This window comes from Hippocampus comes, unplaced genomic scaffold (assembly GCF_001891065.2).
Source record: "Hippocampus comes isolate QL1 unplaced genomic scaffold, H_comes_QL1_v1.1 scaffold248, whole genome shotgun sequence".
Taxonomy (NCBI): Eukaryota; Metazoa; Chordata; class Actinopteri; order Syngnathiformes; family Syngnathidae; genus Hippocampus; species Hippocampus comes.
The window spans coordinates 419,933-445,555 of NW_017806277.1; the positions used below are offsets into that span (position 1 = coordinate 419,933).

A 25,623-nucleotide genomic window follows, 5' to 3' on the forward strand; every position below is an offset into this window, starting at 1 on the left:
AATATCAATCCAATTGTACAGATCGGTAATTTTTGACAGTCTGTTTTACACGTGAACAGGGTAAATCTATAATTTCATTGTTGTTAATGAGAACAATCAAATACAGAGGTGTGAGGACAAAATAAAATCAAGCAAGTTGAAAAGCAGAGTGGTGGTACAATCCATTATTTTAAAATAATAAAAAAAAATAAATGTAAGCCATTTCATTCAAGAGCGAGCTATTTCATTGAAGAACCCCAATAAGGGGGGAAAATGAACTTCTAATACAGTTCATGAGTTATACAGCATCAAGCCAGCATAAAATTCATTTTCACAAAAAAACATGAACCATTTCTTCTTTGTTTGATTAACACTGTATGCTCAGTACTAATACACTGAATTCTTGTCATGTTCAAGTTTTGTTTTTTTTTTTTGTTTTTTGTTTTTTTTTTTTTTTATACCATGCCGGAAGTGATGATGGGTCTTCTCAAAATTAATTAGTAAAGAGTTCTTTCCAAAGGAATACTGTATATCTTTGTGCAATTAGTGTTCCCAACAATGCCTTCTCAGAAGCCTTTTATATGGCAGTAGGCCTCCAAACTTGAGAAGAGAATGTAAAGGAACCAAAGTCCAAAGAGAATCAGTGATGTCAGGATTTTGGGAATCCGAGGGCCTCCCAGTTCACCACCAATTGAGGGCCTTCGGCGGATCATCAACACTCCCATTGTGAGGAAGGCAAAAATGGTAAAGAGTGTGACCGAAAAGGCCAGTGAGCCAACGTCGACACGAAAAACTTTCCCTTTGACTTCCCAATAAATAGCAGCCACAGACCAGGCCACATGTTTCGTTTTTTTTTTTTTTTTTTTTTTTTTTTTTTTTTTTTTTTTTTTTTATACCATGCCGGAAGTGATGATGGGTCTTCTCAAAATTAATTAGTAAAGAGTTCTTTCCAAAGGAATACTGTATATCTTTGTGCAATTAGTGTTCCCAACAATGCCTTCTCAGAAGCCTTTTATATGGCAGTAGGCCTCCAAACTTGAGAAGAGAATGTAAAGGAACCAAAGTCCAAAGAGAATCAGTGATGTCAGGATTTTGGGAATCCGAGGGCCTCCCAGTTCACCACCAATTGAGGGCCTTCGGCGGATCATCAACACTCCCATTGTGAGGAAGGCAAAAATGGTAAAGAGTGTGACCGAAAAGGCCAGTGAGCCAACGTCGACACGAAAAACTTTCCCTTTGACTTCCCAATAAATAGCAGCCACAGACCAGGCTACACCGATACCTAAGAACACGTTCACCGCATTGCTTCCGGTTACATTTCCCACTGATGCATCTGCATATTGGTCCTGGGTGGCAGCCACCTTGCTGGCAAATGTATCTGTGGATTTAAAAAAAACTCAGGATTACATCCACTGAACATTCAATGTAATGCTGAAAATATATAGATGCCATATTTACCAGGAAGCGAAGTCCCTAGGGCTACAAATACCACTGCAGTGACAGTGTCTCTCAGGCCAACTGTGCAGCCGAAATGGGACGCGAGGTCTCCAATAATGGCTGTTAAGATACCGATGACAGATATTGACACTATAAAACAGGCCCACCCATTCCAGTACTCAGTTGGCGGGATGCATGCAAAAAGGATCTTCCAAAAAATGCACAAAATGTGCATGAAATAGTCAAAGCAGTTCGGCATTGGCTGATCTTGGCTCTCATCATCAATATCACCTGTTAAAAAAAAAATTAAAAAAGAGGGAAAGAAATGCATGTCAGCATCCTATGCAAGACAATTCGAGAAGCGGGCAGCTTTTCAACATGAAGGGCAGGTTCTTATGGGGTTGTATGCCCGAGTAAGCATGACACAAACTGGTACGTATCAGCCTACAGTGTATCCTCAGAACACATTTGTCAAACTCAAAACTTTAACCTAAAATTGAATGGAAAACAGAAAACGATCCAAGATCTGGCCCACCACATCATTTTACGTGGCCCACGAAAGCATATCAAAACATGTCAACTTCTCCGAGGATTGCTAAAATCAGTACCAAAATTTCAAATTTTCGTATGTAATAAATCAGTGACATACCGGTATTGTAAGCATTTTCTTGTTACCAAACCCCTCATTACATTTACTTAATAATTGAATAAAACGTTCTTCTCGACTTCGTTATACAGTTTCATTGATCACAGCCCTCCATGGGAAATGGTCATTATAATGTGGCCCATGACAAAAATGAGTTTGACACTCCTGCTGTAATGCCAATTCTGGCGAATGAATGCACAAATGAACACCCGCGATCAAACTCGCTCGATGCACGTGAGGCGGCAGTTCATTTTGCATCCGATGTAAATGCAGCACTCGAGATAAGGGCAGAAGTTCAGTCATCCAGGAGAAGCTCAAAGTTCAGCTGCTACTCCAACGCATTGAGCGGAACCAGATGAGGTGGCTTGAGCATCATGTTAGGATGCCGCAACTAACACACCCCTGGTGAGGCGTTGCAGGCACGCCCCACTGGGACAAGGCTTTGACGAGCGAGTTTCACGCTTGGTCTGGGAGTGCCAAAGCACCCCCCCCCCACCCCCAGAAAAGTTGGACAATGTGTTTGGGGAGAGGGACGTCTAGGTTTCTCTGCTTCAGCTGCTGCCCCCGCGACCTGACCCCAAGTTTAGTGAAAAAGAAATAATGGATGGATGGATGGATGGATGGATGGATGGATGGATGGATGGATGGATGGATGGACATTGCACTGATAGCCACTGACCTGCACTGACTGTGACAGCTTCAATGAACTGCTCCTTCCATGAACGCGAGCCAATCACAGCCACCATGTTTGTATCCTTCAGGAGTTTATCCACAGTAGTCTGCCAGATGAAATACGCCACATTAGGATGAAGATAATGATTGTTCGACATTACATCCTTTTCTTTTTTTTAATTAAAATCTGTATTTGTTTCAGAACCGAAAAAAAAAATAGATTGATAATTCTGTATGGCAACAACAATGATTTACTGTTACATAAATTTAGAAACTAATTATGAGACACAAAGACATCCGCCTCTTTTACACAGAGATTATGCAACACTCTTGTCTGTAACAATGAGTCAAACGTCATGCATAATGTAGATAGGTCATCGCTACCAATGCTGTCTGAATGAGGGTTTGGGATTTGCTGCGCCACGATGATGTGACATTTATTTGGTACTCATGATACTTTGTCTCTAAATAGTGTTTCCCGTTCTGTGCAGTTTTTAAAGATAAGGCAAAACAGAAGATGCTTGGCACACAGAGACAATGTAAAAAAAAAGGGTTCAGGGGTGTCGAACATAAGACCCACAGGACAAAAGTGGCCCAACAGGATCTCACCGTGTCATAAAGTTTCAATCTATTCAAATGGCTTTTGGTTTAATCTATGGGTCAAAAGCGACCCCTTCCAAAAAAAAAAAAAAAAAAAAAAAAAAAAACACGATAAATGATCACAATTGAATTGAGATGCCCTTTGCTTGTTTGCGAGTTAACTAATTAGCCACAATACCAATAGGACTTGTACTTTATCGTGTTCCTAAACACATGTAGCCAAACATGGACTGACCAGTACAGCATATATCCTGTTCCTGACACCCCTGGGTTAGTCTGAGTGCAACTTCAGATCCATCTCATGCATTAATAAGAAAAGGCATGAATGGATATACAGTATTTTCTGCATATCCAAATGTGTGCGATAAGAAACAAGACACAACAACACTGAAATTGTACCTGGTCAATCACGCCATTGGGAGTCTGATGTGTGAAAAGGTGCCACATTGTTAGTGAATCAAATCACACCAACTTGATTATGTTTAGACTTGCAGTTAATCATTGGTCGAGTCTTTGTTAGAATTGATGAAGGGGACTTTCAGATGAATAACTGACAGATAGAATTTTGTGTCCCACCTTTGTTGCAGGGTGAAGTACTTTGGTCTGAAAAAATTTTACAGCAGCCTTCGCCTGCTCTACAATTACACATACTGGGATGTATAAACATCCATCCCATCATATTAAACTACAAAAATACATGTCAAAACAAATAAACTGTGCTAATGTAACATGTTTTGCAAATGTTTTATTTACCTGTTTTCCGCTCTATAAGGCGCACATAAAAGCATTCAATTTTCACAAAAGCCGACAGTCCACCCGATAATCCGATGCGCCTAATATAAAGAGACCACAACTCTCTTTATATTCCCCATTGAGTTGTTTCCCTGTTAGTGTTCCTATGCCATCTAGTGGTGATTATTAGCAGGAACCAATTGTAAACTAAAAGGTTTCTGCCGGACACTAATTGACACGTGCATTCGCCAACACACACTCAAACAGACAACTACTGTACTTTGTGAGCTCTACGCAGCCATTATGAAACGAAGATAATACCAAAAGCATACTAACTAAACAAAGGAAGAAGGAGACAAGCAAAACTTCTTAGGATATGTAGCCCCTTGTGGATGTGAGCCCACAAGGTTTGTACGCCTCTTTGTTGAATCAACTGTCTTCATAACTTTTGTCTTTCATTTATTGTTTCGTAATCCCATTTGTATTTATTTGTTTTATGTCCGTGTTTGTGACCAGTTCTCATGGCTGCGGCGGTTTTGAAGGCTTTATATAAATAGAGCTGTATTGTATCATATAATATTCCCTTTAGCGTAGGTCCATCAGGTGGATGCATAGCGCAACCGCAGCCACTATAGTAGCTTCTATTCTATGCGCCTTATAATCCAGTGCGCCCTATACATGAAAACGGTTTTAAAATAGGCCATTCATTGAAAGTGCGCCTTCTAATCCAACGTGCCTTATAGTGCAGAAAATATGGCAATATAACTTTCCTGACTGTGTTGTTTGTTTCAAGTTATTCTCTTGTGCTGTAAAGTGGCAGTTATCCTTAGCAGTGAAGCTTGTATTAAATATACAACACATCCAGGTTGGCCATTTGTCTGTGTGTCTAGAAGGATATATTATTATAGTATACAGTACATATAGTATTCAACCACCCACACACCTTAAACTGACAGGACTCTTCTATGATGATCTCTATCGTGCTATGCTCTCCTAGAATGGGCTTGCCCATCCCAGAGATCCGCCGAGCCTCTTCCTCCTCAGGGGTGGGGTGACCTGTCAAGGATGAAACCGAAATTCCTTTACTGCCGCGGTGCCAATTGCCTCCATTACCATATGCAGCGCCACACACACATACACACACGCGCCTAAAGAAATTCGTCAAAATAAGTAAATCTATCTAGCCCAAGTTAAGCCTCTCCAGCATTTTATTTGATATTGTAAAATTATTTTTTCAGACCCCATTTAGCCCAGAGCTGTTCCTGCCCCCACACCATAAATCCGAAAAAGTAAACAAAGCATTATCTGACAGCATTTTCAGCATTAGCTTTTGCTAAATAATTTGATCTTTATTTATGAATCTCAGGGAATTAAAACTAGGTATTCAAACGCATTGCTTAGACATTCGACCTCAGCTTCTTTGGCCAACAAGTACCAAATATCCCTAATATGGATCCATGCAGGATCCATATCAAAATGTGTGGCCTTTGGATTAGCTAATCCATTTTGCTGCATGTAAAATAGGAATACCATCATCCATATATGTTCACAGAAAACACAAACAAAGGTGTTTGAAATGCTCAACACCGCACCCCTCAACCCAACCAACAAACTGTGTCTTACCCTGATTTAGCAGTAATGCTGTAAAAACACACATCATGATTCAATCAACGTAGTCCCATTCCCATGTTAGGATGGCAACATTACGTGTTACCAATGGCCACTGTATCAGAGAGGTAATGGTTAGACTGGCTAGAGTTGTTGTTCGTACTTTTTTTTGTAATTTTATTATATTTTTTTAATAAATAGCTGCTAATTATAGTAACAGTTGCAAGATTTCCTACACGGTACTGTAAAAAGCTAACGTGAATGAATAAGTTTGAGCTTTCTGAATATTGTCAGTGAAAAAATAATCCATTCATTGCACAAATTATCGTAATATGCTTGTTGTAAAAAAATTGTTGGAAAATAATTTTAGATGGAATTTTCTTGTTGATGTTCATGTATACAATGTAACTATTTGTCAAATACTATATATGCATCAATCCATTCTCTGTACCGCTTATCCTCACTAGGATCGCAGGTGTGCTCGAGTCTATTTTAGCGACCTAAGGGCAAGAGGTGCCTGAATTGGTCGCGAGCCAATTGCAGGGTTCAGACAAACAATCATTCACCTCTGCGGACGATATAAGCATTCAATTGACCGACTGTGTCTGTTTTTGGAATTAATTCATTCATTCATTAATTTTTCGATCCACTTTATCCTCACAAGGGTCGCGGGGGGTGCTGGCGCCTATCCCAGCCGTCTTCGGGCAGTAGGCGGGGGACATCCTGAACCGGTTGCCAGCCAATCGCAGGGCACACAGACAAACAACCATCCATGCTCACACTCACACCGAGGGACAATTTGGAGTGTTCAATCGGCCTGCCATGCATTTTTTTGGAATGTGGGAGAAAAATGGAGTACGCGGATAAAACACAAGCAGGCATGGGGAGAACATGCAAACTCCACACAGGAAGGCTGGAGCTGGAATCGAACCCTGAAGCGCTGCACTGTGAGGCCGATGCGCTACCCAGTCGGCCATCAAATATATTTGAATTGAAAAAGTATGCATTATTATATCTTACGACAAATATTGAAGGCTAACAATTCATTTCATCTTTTTAAATGCTGTAAGCTTTCCACTATCAATTAAATAACTGTCTGTGGTAATGTGTGTCTGCATGTCGTCTTGCATTTACGAAAAATCATTTTCTGTGTTGCGGTTTAAAGTATATGTCAGATTCGTGCAGAAGGTTCCTGATTTAATATTTTCATTGTAAAAAATGTGTTGCAAAATCATTTCGTAATACTGTAGCATGACAATACTGAAAATTATAAAGTGAAATTTTCATACGATTTTATCTCTATTGAGTGCAGGCATTAAATAACCCGCAAGACATTATTTTCACACACACAAAAAAGAAAAAAAAACTCCCAAATGCTTTAACAGAAAGTTAAGCGGGTTCGTGTAATCATATAAACAACACACATTTGTTATTTGAAATAGTTTACTTACCGGAGTGTCCTCGCTTTAGCCATTTCGGCTCTTTGAGCACAATAAAGAAGTTTTCCTGTTTTTCATACTCCTCCACATTTATAATGTGAACTTTTAAGGTTTGGCTGGAGGCATACAAGACACACAAAAAACAACAAAAAAAAAGACTTTAGTCCCACAAATTATGAATGGGAAACCAAGTGCAGTGTGACATGCTTGTACAATCGCTAAACAAATAAAACATTTACATTTCTCCATTTAACTCACTGCCAGACCTGACCAAAATATACATCCCCAATGGACCATAAATTCATTTCAGATGGGCGGAAAGCTGCAGTATGTGAAGATACGAATTAATACTGCATCATTTTGCCAGCCAAAAATCAAACTCGTCAGGCTATTAGTCACTATGCATTTCAAGTTGCTGATATAGTTCATTGATTGGCCGGTGACATAACTGCATACTCCACAAAAGGCCCAAAGTCCTAATTAGTCTGCATGCAAAAGCAGTTTACATAACCTGCAAATTTAATAGGAAAATAGTCCGTTTAAACGTCGTAATTGCAGATTCCCACACTGCGGGCAGCATTACAGGATTACCTCACAACTTGATACCCATCAAATACTGAGGTAATGGAGAGTCATTGTCACTGAGGAAGGCTACATTTCCCCTTGTTGAAAGTGATAAGGGGTAAAGTAAAATACGGAGCGTCAAACAATTGAAAATGCATGATGACATTTTTTTCACAATTGCGTACAAAATAAACGTATGAGCCTTGATCAGACGAAGCGCCACTGCCTCACCTGGTGAGCCTTTTTTTTTTTTCAAAATATGCACATGCACACATACCAGATATTTCAATTATGTCACATTTTCTTCATAATAGTGTCATTTTTATGTAGCGCTGCTCAGAACAACATAATGTCAAAACCATATTGTACGTTCTTCCGGGTGGCAAAAGCCAAAGAATTCTCTGACAGCAATACAAGTCAACAAGTGATTTGACCAAGGCAGAGTGATTTAGAAAATTGGGTAAATGAAAGCTTTTCCACTTGCGTGGCAGTGCAGAGAGTCACATATTCACAAATTAATGTGTCTCTGATTGGCTAGCCTTCTTCTCTATCTATCAGTATAGTTTGAATGTATTAAGTGTCAGTCAAAAAAAAAAACAAAACTAAAATTAGGGTAAACTGCTTCAAAAGGAAGTGTAGTAATGCTGCCATAGGAAATCATTTACGAACAGAGAATAAGAAGCCCGAGCAATATGAACATACAACAAAGGCGGGGAATCCAAAGGGAGCAAGAAAATAAACTTTTATGTAGACTGACGACAAGGTAGAACTTCAGATTCAGGTAAAGAACATTTAAAATGGTAAACTATATTTAGATTTTTTTTTTTTTTTGTAAATGCATGCAGTGTTTGTGCACCGTCACAAGAAAAGTGGAATGACCATATCAGCAATTCAGAAAAGATGTGTTGTACACAAGGAAACGCGAGGGCAGCATTTTGAAATCAATAATAATAATCATAATAATGCATCAGTTTTATATGGTGCTTTCTTATACATCTAACACTGTTCTACAGTGGATACATTAGTCATGCTCTCACACGTTCATGCTTTGGTGGTGGGAAACTATGTTCTATAGCCACAGCTGCCCTGGGGCAGCTTGACGGACGCGTGGCTGTCAGCCCGTCCAATCCGCCATTAAACATTCACAACCAACCCTACACCAGTGTGAGCCACACTCTGGGACCCAGTTGAAAACGTGATTGCTTTCGTACTCGCAACATAAAGAAACATTAAAAAAAACAAACTCCACAGAGAATGAAACATATTATCGAGCAGTTAAAATAATCCAAAAGGGACAGCGGTGACAAGAGTGGACAGCTATTCAAGTGTTGTTTTCTCCTCTATTAATTACTCTTAATGTCACAGTTGTGCATCAACCACTACAATGGACCCTTATGTGCGTTGCCATCCACTGCCATTATTTTTTTTTTCATGCCTAAATACAAATAAAAACACTTCTGATGTTGGTTATTATTTGTGCATGAAAGGGTTAATTAAGGAGATTGAAATAAATGAAGGGTCTTAACCTTTGTCATCATAGATATATAGCCTAAGGCAGTGGTGTCAAACATACGGCCCGCGGGCCGGAACCGGCCCCCAAGGAGGTTCGATCCAGCCCGTGGGATAATTTAAAAGTGAAAAAAAAATGCATTAAAGACACAGAATTAATATTTTAAATAAAATGCAATTTGTGAATTATCCGCTAGGGGACACACTGTTTTGATCACAGTCGAAGACAACATTGTTTTGATCGGGGAAGAAAACAGCAGTCTCAGTCTGTCACCGAGGTAGACCCAACGCAGCAAATGTTATGAAAGCGCCAATCAATGCTTCTTCAGACCAAAACAAAGGAAAGAGATGATACTTTGGTGATTCATAGCACAGTATGGTATAATGTTAATGGTTCGGCCCACTTGACATCTACCGAGTCCGTATGTGGCCCACAATGTGAAATGAGTTTGACACCCCTGGCCTAAGTCAAAAATGAGCATACTATCACAATTTGTAAATGAGCCTTGCCTACCGGTGGTTCTTTTGCTGACAAACGCTTTTTGATGCACTCCTCTTTTTGGGTATGGTAGATGGTCTATTTTTTTTTTTTTTTTTTTAATTATCAAAAACTATGATCGCTTGAGCTTTTCTGTTGCTCTGATTAATAGCACAGTTGCTGGATTTATTCTGATTTGGGGTCTATTGTTTACAAACATTCTGAATTGGCCGAAAGATTATGGTGACAATGATGAAGCGCACTGTATGAACAAACGTCTTGAGACACAACTCTTTTCCATTAATTCAATCAATCAGGAACTGTCCGGGATTCCAAAGTTCTTTCCTAATTCTTAACAAATTCACGCAAGGCATTTTGGACAACTTCGTGCTTCCAAATTTGAAAAAACAGTTAGGGTCTATCTGTTTTCTGTTATCAAACAAGGACTCTCAAGACATGGTGGTTGATTTTCAGTGTGGAAGAACTTGATTGGCTTGCAAAGACCCTGACCTTCAACCCCATCCAATACATTTGTGATAAATCCGAACTGAGCTGGTGAGCCAACATCAGTTGGAGACAAAAAAAAAAAAAAAAACATCACACACACTCTTCATTTCCTTCCAGCCATTGCCTCGAGTTACTGTCTTTACCTCACCTGGTCTGTTCATTGGTAAATTCCAGCTCACCCATGGCCTGCTCGTAGTCCACTCCAGCTTTGGCACTGCCGTCCTCTGTATGATATGGTACAGAAACGGTACCCCTGGAGCCTGAGTTCCTCACCACTGTCACCGTCAGTGTGCCTGTGCTCTCACTCACCCGCAAAACCCCCTGACCAAAGGTGAAGATGCCAGCATGGTCATCATCCAAGATAGTGACAGTAGCAACCAGCGGCTCCACTAGTCTGCCCTTTGGTGAACATCCTGTCCCTTCACCACCACCCTCCTCTAACCTCAGATTTTGAAGACGGACAAAGAAATGTTCGTCCTCTTCAAAGATGTCATCATCCAAAATGTTCACCTGAGGAATGAAATATAATTTTTTTTTAATGATACAAAACATTCTTTGGTTCATTTCGTCGACCTGTGTTTGGCTGTGAACGATCACAATGCAGCCAACCAGACTCAAACCATTTATGATACGGTAGGTGTGCCAAGTTGTTTTACAAAACCATCAGGCTCCTGTCACAGCGAACTCAAATGAGGAAAGTGAAAACATATTGCAACATCTAAGAAAGATACTCATTTTTGGCACATGTGATCTTATTGCACACACAAATTTGTAATCTCTTTTGTACACAAAAAAAAAAAAAAAAGAAAAACTCTCCAGTGGGCTGACTATTAAAACACTGACGTGTATTTCTCTCTGCTCACCTTGATCTCTTTCCGTGTTTCTCCTGGCTTAAATATCAGGGTTCCTTCGTTAAATTCATAATCAGCCCCAGCGTTGGCAGAACCGTTTTCCGTACGGTAGTCCACATAAAAGGTGTTCTGGGCTGTGCCCCCATCAAGGATCACCCAGAGGCTCAAAGTACCACAGTTCTCCGTGCACAGATACTGGGCACTTTCAAAACAAATGTGAGAGCAGATACGTTTGTCATCCCCTTGACCTGCCGCACCTGTGCGGCGTGAGTATTCAGCAGCATGTTTCCTTAGTAGGTTTCCAGCACCTATCAACAAGCGAGTTGCCTGGACACGGTAAAACGCTCGACTCTTCTTCCGATGAACCAAAGTGGAGTAGTTGGCCATTTCGATAAGCTGGTCTAGGTTTTTCTCTGGGTGTTTATCCCTGAGGTCTTTTAGCTTACGGACCACCTATCAATGAAAGGAAATGATATAGTTTATAATCAACATTACCAATGAACTATCAATCAACTAGATCCATCCATTCATACATCCATTCATTCATCCATTCTCTAATCCGCTTAAACTCACGAGGGTCGCGGGCGTGCTGGAGCCTATCCCAGCAGTAGGCGGGATACACCCTGAACTGGTTGCTAGCCAATCAGAGGGCACACAGAGACATCCATTCGCCATTCGTGCTCACAATCACACCTAAGGACAGTTTAGAGCAGAGGTGTCAAAGTCAAGGCCCGGGGGGCGAGATCTGGCCCACCACATCATTTTATATGGCCCGCGAAAGCAAATCAAGCATGTCAACTTCGAGGATGCTTGCTAAAGTCTGAACCAAAATTTCAAATTATCATATAGAATCCAGAATAATGTGGAGATATTGCAAGCATTGTCTCATCTCCAAACTCCTTATTACATTCATGTAAACAAGGTTGAAACGAGTCATTATTCTTGACTTCTGATTTAAAAACTAGGTAGCCATCAAACTCCACGCAGAAAGGCTGGAGCCGGAATCAAACTCTCCACCTCTGCACTGTGAGGCCGATGCGCTAATCAGTCGACCACCGGGCCCGCACTATTATTATTATTTTTATTATTAGATCCAGGAAACAACAATGGGAACACTTTGAAGTGACTACTGCGCGTTGCCCTCCATCTCTCTGGGTGGGTGTACTAGCCTGTTTCCCGATATCTCCTCCACACTCGTGAAATTCGATGGACAAGCACTGCAAGCGTTCCAAAACAGTGCAGAATAAGTTCTATTTTAAATATCAATTTATTATTGGGAGGCGGCCCGGTGTTCGAGTGGTTAGCACGTTGACTTCGCAGTGCAGAGGTACCGGGTTCAATTCCAGCTCCGGCCTCCCTGTGTGGAGTTTGCATGTTCTCCCTGGGCCTGCGTGGGTTTTCTCTGGGTACTCCAGTTTCCTCCCACATTCCAAAAACATGCATGGCAGGCTGATTGAACACTCAAAATTGTCCCTAGGTGTGATTATGAGCGCGGATGGTTGTTCGTCTCTGGGTGCCCTGCGATTGGCTGGCAACCAGTTCAGGGTGTCCCCCGCCTACTGCCCGAAGACAGCTGGGATAGGCTCCAGCACCCCCCGTGACCCTTGTGAGGATAAGCGGATCGGAAAATGAATGAATGAATTTATTATTGTTTTCTTTGGTGTGGTCACTGCACAAAGTTAAAACGTGCAATTTGAGCATCTGCGTAAACGGAGATTTTTGATAATTGTCACAGGATAGTATATTTAAATAGACAGTCAAAAAAATAGATACAGGCATTAAAACTGGATCTGTAATTGGACACTTTGGTGTAAATCTCAGCTAAGTGGAAAAAAAAACCCGACAGCACTTCAACCTTCTGTCCTTTGACCAAACGTCTTACAATGGCAAGGTAAATGTTTTCCTTACCTCATCTTGGTTCTGGTCCATCTCACTCGATGTTTGTACAGACACTGTCACACTTGAGGAGTTTCTAGGGCAGGAAATGCCATCTGAGTCCTTTCCGTCCATGATAATATCATGGTCTTTGGGTGTAATGTCACCTTCCATTTCCACCACAATACCATGCCTTTTGTCAGCACGGTAACGTTTGGAAAGGTATTTGTAGAAGAGCAAGCGCCGGTCAGCGATCCAAGCCAATAACACACACACCGGAAAGTAAAGCAGGGTCACCGTGGCTTCCCACACCTAGGAATGCAGACGGTGTCCTTTTTAATGATTTGCATACTTAACAAAATGCCACCAAACAGAGTGTAGAAACGCACCTCTACGATCCCAGGAGATATGACGGCTAGTATGAGATAGAGCCAAATGTAGGCGAAGATACTCCAGAAAGAGGTAATAAAAAACACTCGCAGGTGTTTGATCTTGCGAGACTCTCCGTCAGGGATCACCCACACACATATGCCGATAATCACAAACATATTGAAGGCAGCGCTTCCAACAATGGTGCCTGGGCCAAGCTCCCCCGCATCAAAGTTATGCCCGCACACCTGTTAAGTTAAAAACAAAAGAAAAAAATGTAACAAAAAACCCCTCCAAGATTAATTAGAATAAATTTGATTATGTTCATAATGATCTTAATAAAGTGGGGAAACGATGCAACAGTATTTATCATGAAGAACCAAAACATTTAGGATCACTAACTCATTTTGAGTTGTTGAAAGTGGTAATTGGGCTCTCCTCCTATGTACCAAAAGGAAAGCCAAATTTTCACTTTGTTGAAGCGTTTCTAAAATGATGTTTTTTTTTCTCACATCATGATTTTTTTGTTTTTTCTTAAAAATATGTTGGTTACCTCAATGACAGAAAGCAAGATTTCGGGAGCAGAAGAGCCCAGAGCCATGAGTGTAAGGTTGGAGACAGTCTCATTCCAGATTCGTACTGTGGTTACTGTTGTCTCTCCATCGGGTTTGGTGATGGTTATCTCCTTCACCTATAAACAGGTGTTTGAAAGATGCCAAAGTCTTGTTATCATTCTCTTAGATGTCAAGCAATGATGGCGTAATAGCACCCTATGCCACATGAAAATGCGTGAAATCATGCATCCGTAGCTACTAAGTGTAAAACATTTTATCTATGTTTAGAATCATTTTTTGTATTAAAATACTGTGTGCTGTTTACCATTGTGATGAATTAAAAGAACCATTTTGTGAATATACATTAACCCTTTCAGGGACAGCGGTTACTACAGTGGACAGCTTATCAGGTTATAGGTTACCATTATTGGTGCCTGAAAGGGTTAAGTATGAATTCAAGTGTAAGATTTAAAAAAAAAAAAAAAAAAAAAAAGATGATTCTTCAAAGTGAGCCATACCTGCGAGGTAATGACTTCGATCGATGCCATAAAGCGGTCCGCAATGATGGACACTCCCAGGAAAATGTACATGAGGCAGAGGAAGTAGATGACGGCTCTCCCTGCCCTCTCCCCTTGAGGAGGGTTGAGTGGCAACCACACTGGCAACAGTATGCCAGGTTTACACACTACATTGCCGGAACAAGTCCTCTTGTCCGCTCCTGTGACGTTCGAGGGCTGGGGCTGATGAGGGCCTGGTGATCGTTCAACAACCGGCGGCCTGAAGGAGGTGGAAGGATTGGAAAGGAGAAGAACCAGGAGAAGGTGAACGGGGACTGTCGAAATGCGGAAGGGTATTGGTCCCATATCTCAAACGGGTCACTGAGGAGTCGCTGGGTCAGAAGACTTTGCTGGAAAACCAGAAAGAAACAAGTAAATCTGAGAAAAAAAATACAATCAAAAATTTGTGAAGATAAAACATTTTTATCATATGAAAAATGCTGAACTGGAGCCAAACCTTTCGAGAATGGAGGATAAAAACAATCCTGTTTTTATCAGATTTTAGTCTACCTTAAAGTGTCAGTATAAAATATATCAATGCATTGCAAAATCAACTTGCTCATCCTATTCACAGATACCCTATTCCAGAAAGAGAAACCTACATTGACTGCTGACATAACTGTCAAAAAAAAAAAAAAAAATTCCAATATGATAATAACTGCTATTTTGAATCTGTCCTTGTGAGCGAAGCGTCTGTCTCAGGTTCGAAAGACCTGGTCGAATCTTTCAGCTCCGTTCGCAAATGTTCAATATAATTTAGAACCGGGGCTGGATCGGGGCTCTTCTTTATCATTAAAAGCTTGCTCGTAGTTATTCTTGGGTATTTTTTAGCTGTGTGTTTTTAGTCATTCTACCCAGGACCTGTGGCTGAGACCAAGCTTTCAGACAATGGACAGTCTTGAGAGTTCATTGCACCCTGCAAAATACTAAAGACACCCTCTGCCCGACGCAGCAAAGCAGTCCCCAAATATAAATGAGTTCAGCTTCCTCAATATTTTATCGTGAGTGCAGTGCAACCATGCAACTAAGTATTAACCGTTTCAGGGACAGCGGTTACTATAATGGGCAGTTTACCATGTTATCAGGTTACAGGGTGCATGAAAGGGTTAAATTTGGACCGACAGACTAGGGAAAGTTTACTTTTCAATGTTAGTCTTCAATATGTGGGTCTCTGGTGTGTTTGAACATCCACCCATAATTTTTCCATCTTTAAGAACACAAAAAAAATAAAAAGCATGCATTTGTTTTAGAGCAAGTAAAGGAAAAAAATACTGAACTTGTGGTGAAAAAAAAATGAGGGAATGAGCTTGTCATTTTCAGTTCCAAAGCAAATAACTGAATTGGATTGAATCTGATAATTAGACAGCAGTTGAATGAATAAGAGTGCCCACCCCTTGGAGAGCTGTTGCACCAAAAGCTGTCAAGATGCAAATCTTAAAGCAATATGTGTTGAAAAAAAAAAAAAAAAATTACACAACAAAATAATTCCAAATGGGCGGATCTTGGAGTCAACATCTGTGCCCGAACGAGACTAATGGAAAAGTGATTTACAAATGTCAATTTCAGGTCCTGCAAATCTGGAACTCAATCCAATTGAAAAATTTTGGAGGAAATTAAAAAAAAACAGATCAATGACAATGACCTGTAACGCTGAGCTGGTAACAACAATCAGAAAAAATCAGGAAAACTGAGCCAGGTTGATTAACCCTTTCAAGGACAGCGGCTACTACAGTGGACCGTTTATCATGTTATCAGGTTACAGGGTGCATGAAAGGGTTAATATGAGTGTTTGTCATCGTGTTAAAAAATCCAGAGGTATTGAAACAAAGTACTAGTGATGCACTGTTGTGATTCCATTTTTTTTCCTCAGAAATTAGCAATTCCATTATTTTTCCCCTATACTTGCTAAAAAAACTAAACAAAAACAAAAAAAATCCAGCATTTTTACCAGGGGTTGGTACTTGAAATGCACAACATTTTTTTTTTTTAACCAGCGTGACAAAAACTAAGGGTTTGGGATTAGTGAAAAGTAAACTGATCTGTCGGAGTCATCTTGACTACCTATGAACCTGTGAGAAACTAAAACCAGAATGTTAACCCTTGCGATTGTCTTTCTTTGGCAACGATCACCGATATCAGTGAAGAATGACAAAGGTCAATTAACATGCAACAATGCTTTTTTTTTTTTCTATGAAGCTTCATAGTCTCCGTACCACGGTTTTTAAAGAAAAGTTAAATAAACTGAATGAATATGCAGTATGTCTAAAATAACGGTAATGCAAATGTTATGGCCAGCCGCCGTCCACGTCATTACAACTGACACCAACCCTAACTACGGTCTCCTTCACACCTGGTAAACAGCGTGAGTGTGTGTGGACCTTGTGTGCGCAAGCATAATTTATTTATGGGTGTTCTAAGTCTAAAAGCTGCTGACTAAGCAACAGTTTTCAATTGAAGTCCATCATTATTCTCGATCAAGAAAACAATTCAAGCATACATTTCCAAATTAGGCGTTATGGATTTCCAAGCACAGGCGTCACTTAAAGAATAAAAGCAGTTAATTCTCAGGAGGTGAGAATAACGGGCTGCTCCTACGACCGCCCATTGGCAAAGCTACTGCATTGTGCATTGCGACTTGAAACAGATACTTGGGTGCTGCATCTCTGATGTAGCCTGAGCCCTGCCTGATCATTATACAGTTGTGATTCAGAAACGCAGCCCGCAGAGCTGCTGCATCGCATTTCACTTTCCAAGCACTGCTATGGTTACCACGACCTCAGACTAAGGACCACCTTACACCAGGAGTTGTTATTTATAAATGCTCCAAAACAAGACACAGGCCAAAAAGTAGGGAAGGTTACCCTTCTTGATAAAAGGATAGGTCTTATGTACACACAGCTGAATGGAAACCCTTGCGGTTCTTTAACGGGAAATGATTTGAATTGTGAGCCATTTATGAGGAGAGCCGCGACTGCAAGAGCTGAATGTATAATTGATTTATGCATTCACCAAAATACAGCAGGGTATTTTTTTCATGTCAAGCAATAACAACTTTAATTTTTTGCACCCTCCCCCTCAACTGCATGAAGAATTACAATTAACCGAGGACTAAAAGGTAACTTGGAAAATAGTAAGTTCTTACTCTACGCCAGTGGTTCTTAAGCTTGTTAGAGGTACCAAACCCAACCAGTTCCTATGCACATGCACCGAACCCTTCATTAGTGAAAAAAAAAGACTTTTTACAAATTCAAGACATAAAAAAACGCATTTATTAAAAACAGAATTTCAAAACATAAGTATAATTTTTTTTTATTTTTTATTTTACAACGACAGGGTGGCCCGGTGGCCCAGTGGTTAGCGCATCGAGCTCACAGTGCAGAGGTCGTGGGTTTGATCCCGGCTCCGGCCTTCCTGTGTGGAGTTTGCATGTTCTCCCCAGGCCTGCGTGGGTTTTCTCCGGGTACTCCGATTTCCTCCCACATTCCAAAAACATGCATGGCAGGCTGATTGAACACTCCAAATTTTCCCTAGGTGTAAGTGTGAGTGTGGATGGTTGTTCGTCTCTGTGTGCCCTGCGATTGGCTGGCAACCGGTTCAGGGTGTCCCCTGCCTACTTCCTGAAAACGGCTGGGATAGGCTCCAGCTACCCTTGTGAGGATAAAGCGGATCGTAAAATGGATGGAAAATGGATGGATGGATACTGTCACGACAGTCACACGTTGACGACTGAGCGAACTAAATTTCCCGTAGCACTGAATCTAATGTGATCCTCTGCAGCCAGTGATAGCCAAGTGAGCGTGTCTAACGTGTCTAATTGACATGTTGAGTCGGGTGTGTCTTAACCTCCATGGCAGAGGCTTTGTCGAACCCCTGAGACCGATTCACCGAACCTCAAGGGTTCAATTGAACCCAGGTTAAGAACCACTACTCTACGCGGACGGTAATATTGTAAAGAAACATTAAATTCAAATGCAAGCAATTAGTAATATGAAATGATGGGTATTTTCTGTGTTAATTCATTCAAAATCACAAATGGAAATCAGTGGCAGTTGTGTGTTTAAAAAAAAAAGTACTCGAGATCAACAGATGGATGAAACTTGCAAAAATACTTTCATGATATTCACCGCAGGTGCAGAACTTGTGTCTCAACTCTGGGTGAATCGCATTCTTGTCAATGCTGTTAGGCTAACGAATGTGTCCCGCCCCCACGTTGTCATCCTAGCACAAAGCACATTGTTAACCAAGTTTTGTTAAAGAGTTACCTGGCTGCATCTATCATATTTTCCTTGAAGCACAATCACTGCAAATGTTTAGCAAGTTTGAAGTTTCCCCACACAAAGTGATTCATTATGTTGGTCAATGGATACACGACTGAACATGAGAACGTGGTCTACCAGGAGGATTTGCACATCCAATTACAACTGACACGACAGGAACCATATGGACGACCCACTTGTCTCTTTGCAGTCGTGTTGTTATAACAAGCCTTAAAAGACATAAAAAGGAACTACTATCATAATGTATGAATCAAAATAAATTATTTATGTTTGTGTTTTGTTTTTTGTTTTTTTTTATGACCCAAGTAGTCTGTGTAAATTCAGAGAGAATGAATTGAGGAGAATTGAAGGTGTCATACTGTATGCTGGTGAAAGTTATTAAATCAAATCCATATTTGAAGTGAAAAGCCCTTCAATCGACATAAGGAATTGGCTTTCCATCCGCTGTCTTTCGCTGAGTGTATTAATTACCCTCAGCATATAAATTACCACTATCCGTGTTTTTTAAGAAGGAAAAAGCTACGTAATCCACGCGTAGTGTGTCCACTACGTCAAAAGTGCCATCAGTCTGGACAGCAGCGCAAGCCCGCTTAATCACAAGGCTTAATTTACAGCATTGGCAGGCACAATGCCGCACAGTGTAGTTCCTCATTAAAGTGACACACAGTACCTTTTGCTGACTGACTTGCACTCCATTTAGACAAATTCCTCATTCACATCCCAACAGTGCATTTAATGTGATATTTCGCATTTGGAAGGGATAATACATCCATCCATTATTTTATGTATTTCCTCAGTGCCGCAATTCAGCACCTTAAGCAACCTAAGCAGCAACCAATCAGACTGCCCAGTTGAAATAAAGTATGGAGACTTACTGTATTCTATATAGTATACTGTATAGCAGGGGTGTCAAACTCATTTTTGTCGCGGGCCACATTGTAGATACGGTTTGCCTTGGAGGGCCATTATGGATTTTGGGAAACCATATAAATGTTTCATCCCCTCCACATCTTACATACACAGCACACAACAAATTGATGAATAACTAGTTTTAAAATCAGAAGTCAAGAATAATGACTATTATTGTGGATTACATATGACAATTTGAAATTTTGGTTCAGACTTTAGCAAGCATCATGGAACTTGACATGCTTGATTTGCTTTCGCGGTCCGCATAAAATGATGTGGCGGGCCAGATCTGGCCCCCGGGCCTTGACTTTGACACCTGTGTTGTATAGAAATACGTTACCGGCAGATGATAATGAATGACCTTACGTTGTATGGAGAAGGGACCTTTTCCAGCTATTAGAATTTAGCTACATGCAGTAGACCACCATGTGCTAGGTCAACATAGTTGCGTGTGTCCATGTTTTCTCCTTGGGAACGAGGTACCTTTTCAGTTCAACCCCCAATTCTTTTCATTTTGTTGCATTTCTCCAGTAGAGTCACTTTTATTTGAATTCAAACGCCACAGTCAATTGACAATAAATTGTAATACTGTATTGTTTGAAATTATCTTTTAAAATGAAGGTGCTGTGGTGTCGCTGTTGGCGTAGTGGGACACTCGCTTGACTTGTGAGTGGGCAGCGTGGGATCGGTGACCACTCAGTGAAGGTGTGGATCTGGGTGGGAATGGTTGTTTATCTCTATATGTGCCTTGTGACTAACTGGCAACCAGTTCAGGGTGTAGTCTGCCTACCGCCTGAAGTCAGCCGTAATAGGCTCCATAAGCAGTGTTGAAAATGGATGGATGGATGGATGGATGAATGAAGGTGGCGTCCCTAGATACAACACAATGACCATAACAAACCTCTCTGTCATTGAGTATATACATTTCCAGAGGCCAATTAAAACAGAAAATTCTTCTGAGTGTTTGAGTGTATTGACATTTTCGCATCTCATGAAGGTTCACTTCTTTTTACACTTGAGTGACAAGTCATTTAAAAAGTGAAGATATACTGTATTTTCATATTGATTTTATGGCTTATTGTTAACAGTGGTGATACTTACTTTTACATTTGGATTATGCTTGATACTGTTGAATGTTACTTGAAAATAAAGTTTTAGTTATAGCAAAATAAAGTTTTAGTTATAGCAAAAATAATTATTTCTGTTTTTATTATTTCGGTACGGGAAAAAACTGATTCAAAATGCACTCAGAAATGAGCCATTATTCTTTCATATACTGCGTTATACACATTTAATGCGCAGAGGGGATTTTAGGCTTACCATTTAATAATGCACTGTGGAAGAGCAGAAATGGTTGAAGGATTAGGTAGTTGAACAACCTTTACAGGTTGACTCCAAGTAAACAATTCATTTGTTTTTTGTCTTTCATGTCCTCCGTTCCAGTCGAAACATTAAAGACTCCTATCGCCTCCAACAACCCCCCCAGATGTCTTTGTGCGTGACTCAGACAGGCTAACTCCAAAGGACAGGAGGCAGACAGAATGAGAGAGGCTTAATGAGGCCGGACATGATGTGGACAGAAAGGGCTTTTTGACAAGCTACTGACAGCCAGGAGACAGCAGCTCCTAAGGTTTCTATTAAATGAGATACTCTGTCTGAACATCGGCAACCATGTCACCTTAGAAGTATCCACATCTCTCCACTTTAGGTGGAGAACAGTGCTGTTTAAAAGGATCATTCAGCGTAAGCATGTGAATAAATTCTTTTGAATGACTTTGAGTAAAAGTAATGAGCATTTCATTGGTTGTTGGTGATGGTTTTTTTTTTTTTTTGTTATCTTGCTGATAGTAAAAAAGAAAAATCAGACAACTCAACAGCAACTCTATCCGCATAACTGACATATAGTATCTCTGGATACAGGATGATGTCTACCCAAAACTTGACATACTTTCAAGACAAACTCCGATATATGATCACTTATCTTTAGGTGGACAATTTTTAAGACGTGCACAGTTGTGAATACTTATTACCCAGTTCAAGGTAACATATTTCCTTCCGAGCGACACAAAAAAGTCAATCAGTTTGTGCACTAGTGCCCTTTATCATTCACCGCTTTGACCGGAACTGCAGGCATCAGACTAGTTTTGAACAACAAAATATTAACAGAAGGTGCAGCGGCAGTCAGCAGACCTTAACATGAAACAGATTAGTGAGGAAAAGGAAAACAAAACTCACTACCAAAGCACAGACTACTTTTATGTGGCTACTGACATACAGTAGTTCATTCTGTCCAACTTTTGATCCCTTTTTTTTTTTTTTTAATGAAAGCCCAATTTACATGCACGCAGCTTTTCACAAACATCAACTTTTATTCAACTTTGCCGCTTGTTTCCAAATGATGGAGCAACTTAATGTGAATTGAAGGCGATACTTTGGTCTGACATTTTTTTAGCTGTAGATATTTAGTGCATTTTAAAAGGGAATCAAAAACTACACTATGCAGAGTTGCACTAATACTATGAATCTATCGATGAATACAAAAAGAAATACTTACTTACAAAAAAAAATAAAACATATACTGTATCGCTCTTCTTGGGCACCAAGTAGCTTTTTTTATGTAGAAGATGGTGAAATCATCCATCCATCCATCAATTATCTAGATGAGAAAAATTCGAAAATTGCACTGTGCTAAAGAAAACAAAAATAAGCACTTGCAATCGATTTTCATTTTCTTTTCATTCAACAATGATCAAAATAGCTTTGTTTTGCTTCACTCGTATGCATAATTTGATCCACACAATAAAAATGTGGTATGCACCCGAAAGAAAAAAAAAGGTTGGGAGGAACACATTTTTCTTAGCACTATAAATTCATCTATTGTAATGAAAATGTGGTTTATGCGTTTAATTGTTGTGTCGCCATTGAGGGCTTGTGGCAACTATATCATATTGTGTTACTTGGAGTAGTGCTATGTCTGAGTTCATAAACGCAACACTCTGTGCGTGGTCGCGAGTGACTGTGAGGGACCGTCTGTTCGATATCAACCACGGACACGCAAAAACTGTGTTTCGTTGGTTAATAAACATTTGCTGACTAATCCTCCATAATCCATAGCAGGCGCTACAATATATTAGCATAACAAACAGGACATTGCATTACATCAATAACACGATAGCCTAATGTGTTCTACTGTTCGCATCCAGACATGACTGACCCTATTTCAAAAATGAAATCAGGCATTAGCCACAACATGCTTTTATTTTCGTTTATCGCAGCTGTGCTGCCATGAAAGGGAGGTTTGCCGAAGCATTTTGGGCGAAATGCGCCCGAATTTTCGGACTCTGTTGCTAACATTGGTTAGCCGTGACACTACATTACCCACAATGCTTCTGTGTACCTCACGGATGACCCGGATTCCGTCTCTTGCGCATGTGCATCACAACTCAGGCTTCCAGCTCAGACGTCCATGAACATGGAACGCACCAACTCTTAAATTGAACGTCCCCGTATTTATCTATTTTGCGATCGCTCCCAGAATGCATTGCATGGAGCAATACATTTCATTAATGAAATTATAACATTAATCCTTGTCATATGTGTGTTTGTGTTACCAGTAGTGGAATGTGTGTCAAATGTATCACATTCATCTTTGATTCATGTTGCACTGTTTTTAATTGAGATTTTTTTCAAATAAACTATCGCTTTAGGGACGATTTGGAGTGTTCAATCAGCCAGCCATGCATGTTTTTGGAATGTGGAAGGAAACCGGAGTACCCAGAGAAAACCCACGCAGGCACAGGGATAACATGCAAACTCCACACAGGAAGGCCGAAGTCAGAATTGAACCCTGCACCTCTGCACTGTGAGGCCGACGTGCTAACCAGTCAATCACCATGCTGCCTGAGTCTTCACAATTGAAAGAAATGTACAATCATTCATAAGAGAACTAAATTATTAATGATTAGGTAAAGCAGAGTCTTTCAAATGTGTTTACTAAATCATGGGGATGAACACTTTTCAGTGGGGGGCGGGGGGAACAATTACACCATTTTACTGACTGATCCAGGGGGGAAATGTGAGAGAAACGTGAGGTATAGTATAGCCTTTTGTTCCCTGGCACCTGAAATGGCACGCGTATCATTGCCCGTGTACAATGCCGCAGCATTGGTTTACAGTACCTCGGCTTTTACCGTAGAGGCGGGGTGAGGCAGAGGCAGTAAGGCTAGGTTGCATTTCAGGCTAAGTAGCGGCAACGTTTAGTGGTCAACTTGTCAGGTTTTAGCCTCAGTGCCGCTGTACATGTTGGTTTTTTTTCTCATTTTAATATGTTTGGTCACTATTCAGAAATGACCATAGTTCAATGCCGAACTGTCTGTTTTAGTTTGCTCTGTATATTTATCTATTTTAAATAGTTCTAAAAATTTATTGAAGGAGATTTTGGCCAATACTGGCGAGACGATTCTGACGAGAGAGAATCATTCACGCTGACGTGCGGCCAGCGAAATACTCCATCTTCTATTGCCTGCAATTTGCTATGTGACTCAGGATTTTAAGAAACTTCATTAACGATTCAAATTCATCAAAAATGCCAGGTAATCGTTATTCCAATGAAATTGGGACATTGCGTAAAACATCAACAAAACCAGAATAAAATTGATTTGGAAAGCCGAGCTACTTACTGTCTCAAACATGGGATGTAGTTTTATCAGGGTGGATGATGTACACTCTCACCAGCCACAACATTAGGTAAATGTGCACAGGCCTATGAGATCAAATATGACAGCATTAGAGTACAGTCGATTCTGACGTAAAGAGGATCCCGCAGATCGGATTGACACTGGCAGAAAAGTATTACCGTACTGAATGAGAATTATTTTGTGTTTCTTTAATTTTATACTGCTCTCATTTCAATGAATCAGGTAATCAGTGTGGTGGACTTTTGGTTAGCTGATCTGCCTCGTAGAGGTTTGGGTTTCAAATCTCAGCTCCTGCCTCCTTGTGTGGCGGTTGGATGTTATTCTGATGCCTGTGTGGATTTTCTCTGGGTCTTTAGATTCCTCCCATATTCCAAGAGTTCCTAAGAGTTCACTGCTATAAATGCAGTTTTTAACTTTGGTGTTAGGTGCAGTTAGCATATTGCTGACACTTTGCCACTGGTAAAAGTCTAGCGTGCATGAAAATGATGTGGCACAAATTCGTTGGTTAAAATGAACTGAAAATTTTGCATTAATATGTCTATTCTCCATCCCAGCACAAGACCGACATGGTTAACATTCCAGAAGCCTGTAGCTGTGATGGAGATTCCCAATTTGAATTTTGAGATGAAGCATAGTTCCTATGATGCTTGTTTCAACTCTGGACATAAATAAATGTGTTGTTCTTTGTTGTGCTTCCATTTAAAAAGACAGACTATATTTGTTTTGGACTCATGAAAAGGTCGTATGTACATTCGTTGCCGTTTTTGAATGTAAATGTAATTTAGTTTCGAAATGTACAGTAACATCGACACCAATTTGATGAGACTTTAGGGTATAGTGCTTTAAATGTCCATATATGTGAATCTGAACATGAATGATTGTCTTTATCAATCAAATTGTATTTATGTCGCACGTTTCATCCATAAAAACGCAACAAGTATGTGTAGCCTACTGTCTGGAGTAGAAGCAAAAGGTACATTTTAACAGTAAGACGAAGCACTGATAAAAGCCCGTCAATAATTACGACTAAGAGGTGTGATCCTGCTGGTTAATATGCGCTTGGCAATTGTTTTATATTGTTGTTTTATATTATATTGCTCGCCGAACCGCCGTACATCTTATCTTTAAACCAGCCTACGTTTCCTTCCGTTAAGTCTCTTACTCTCTTACCTTGTCATTTATGGCACAGCTCCGTTGAAAGGTGACATTGCTTCTAAAAAGTATACAGGCTCGCGTCTGGTTTCTCGATCTTCGGCTCGACGCACGCAGCAAAAGTCGGCGAATAAAGTTTCCAGTGGCCTCTCCGTCGGTGATGCTCGGAGCCCAAGCGGCAGGTCACGTGCTCTCTCTCTCTCTCTCTCTC

The 25,623-nt window shown here is 40.4% G+C and overlaps 1 protein-coding gene across 3 annotated transcripts; it reads right to left on the reverse strand.

Moving 5' to 3' along the window:
- Positions 1-431: 431 nt before the first annotated feature.
- slc8a2a (solute carrier family 8 member 2a) lies at positions 432-25,623 on the reverse strand. Of its 3 annotated transcripts, XM_019857771.1 has the most exons (14): positions 25,431-25,623; positions 24,243-24,325; positions 14,339-14,727; positions 13,820-13,957; positions 13,287-13,514; positions 12,931-13,209; positions 11,035-11,475; positions 10,320-10,681; positions 7,126-7,229; positions 5,010-5,122; positions 2,742-2,841; positions 1,438-1,707; positions 1,246-1,357; positions 432-810 (listed from the first exon to the last, which is right to left on the reverse strand). In XM_019857771.1, the coding sequence occupies exons 3-14, from the start codon at positions 14,681-14,683 to the stop codon at positions 546-548; spliced, it is 2,757 nt and encodes a 918-aa protein (XP_019713330.1). In that variant the 5' UTR covers positions 14,684-14,727; positions 24,243-24,325; positions 25,431-25,623; the 3' UTR covers positions 432-545. The 3 variants fall into 3 exon arrangements, with proteins under 3 accessions (XP_019713330.1, XP_019713329.1, XP_019713331.1); XM_019857770.1 differs by lacking the exon at positions 432-810 and having other exon boundaries at positions 869-1,357; positions 25,431-25,622; XM_019857772.1 differs by lacking the exons at positions 432-810; positions 11,035-11,475; positions 12,931-13,209; ... (3 more) ...; positions 24,243-24,325; positions 25,431-25,623 and having other exon boundaries at positions 869-1,357; positions 10,320-10,395; positions 10,481-10,590.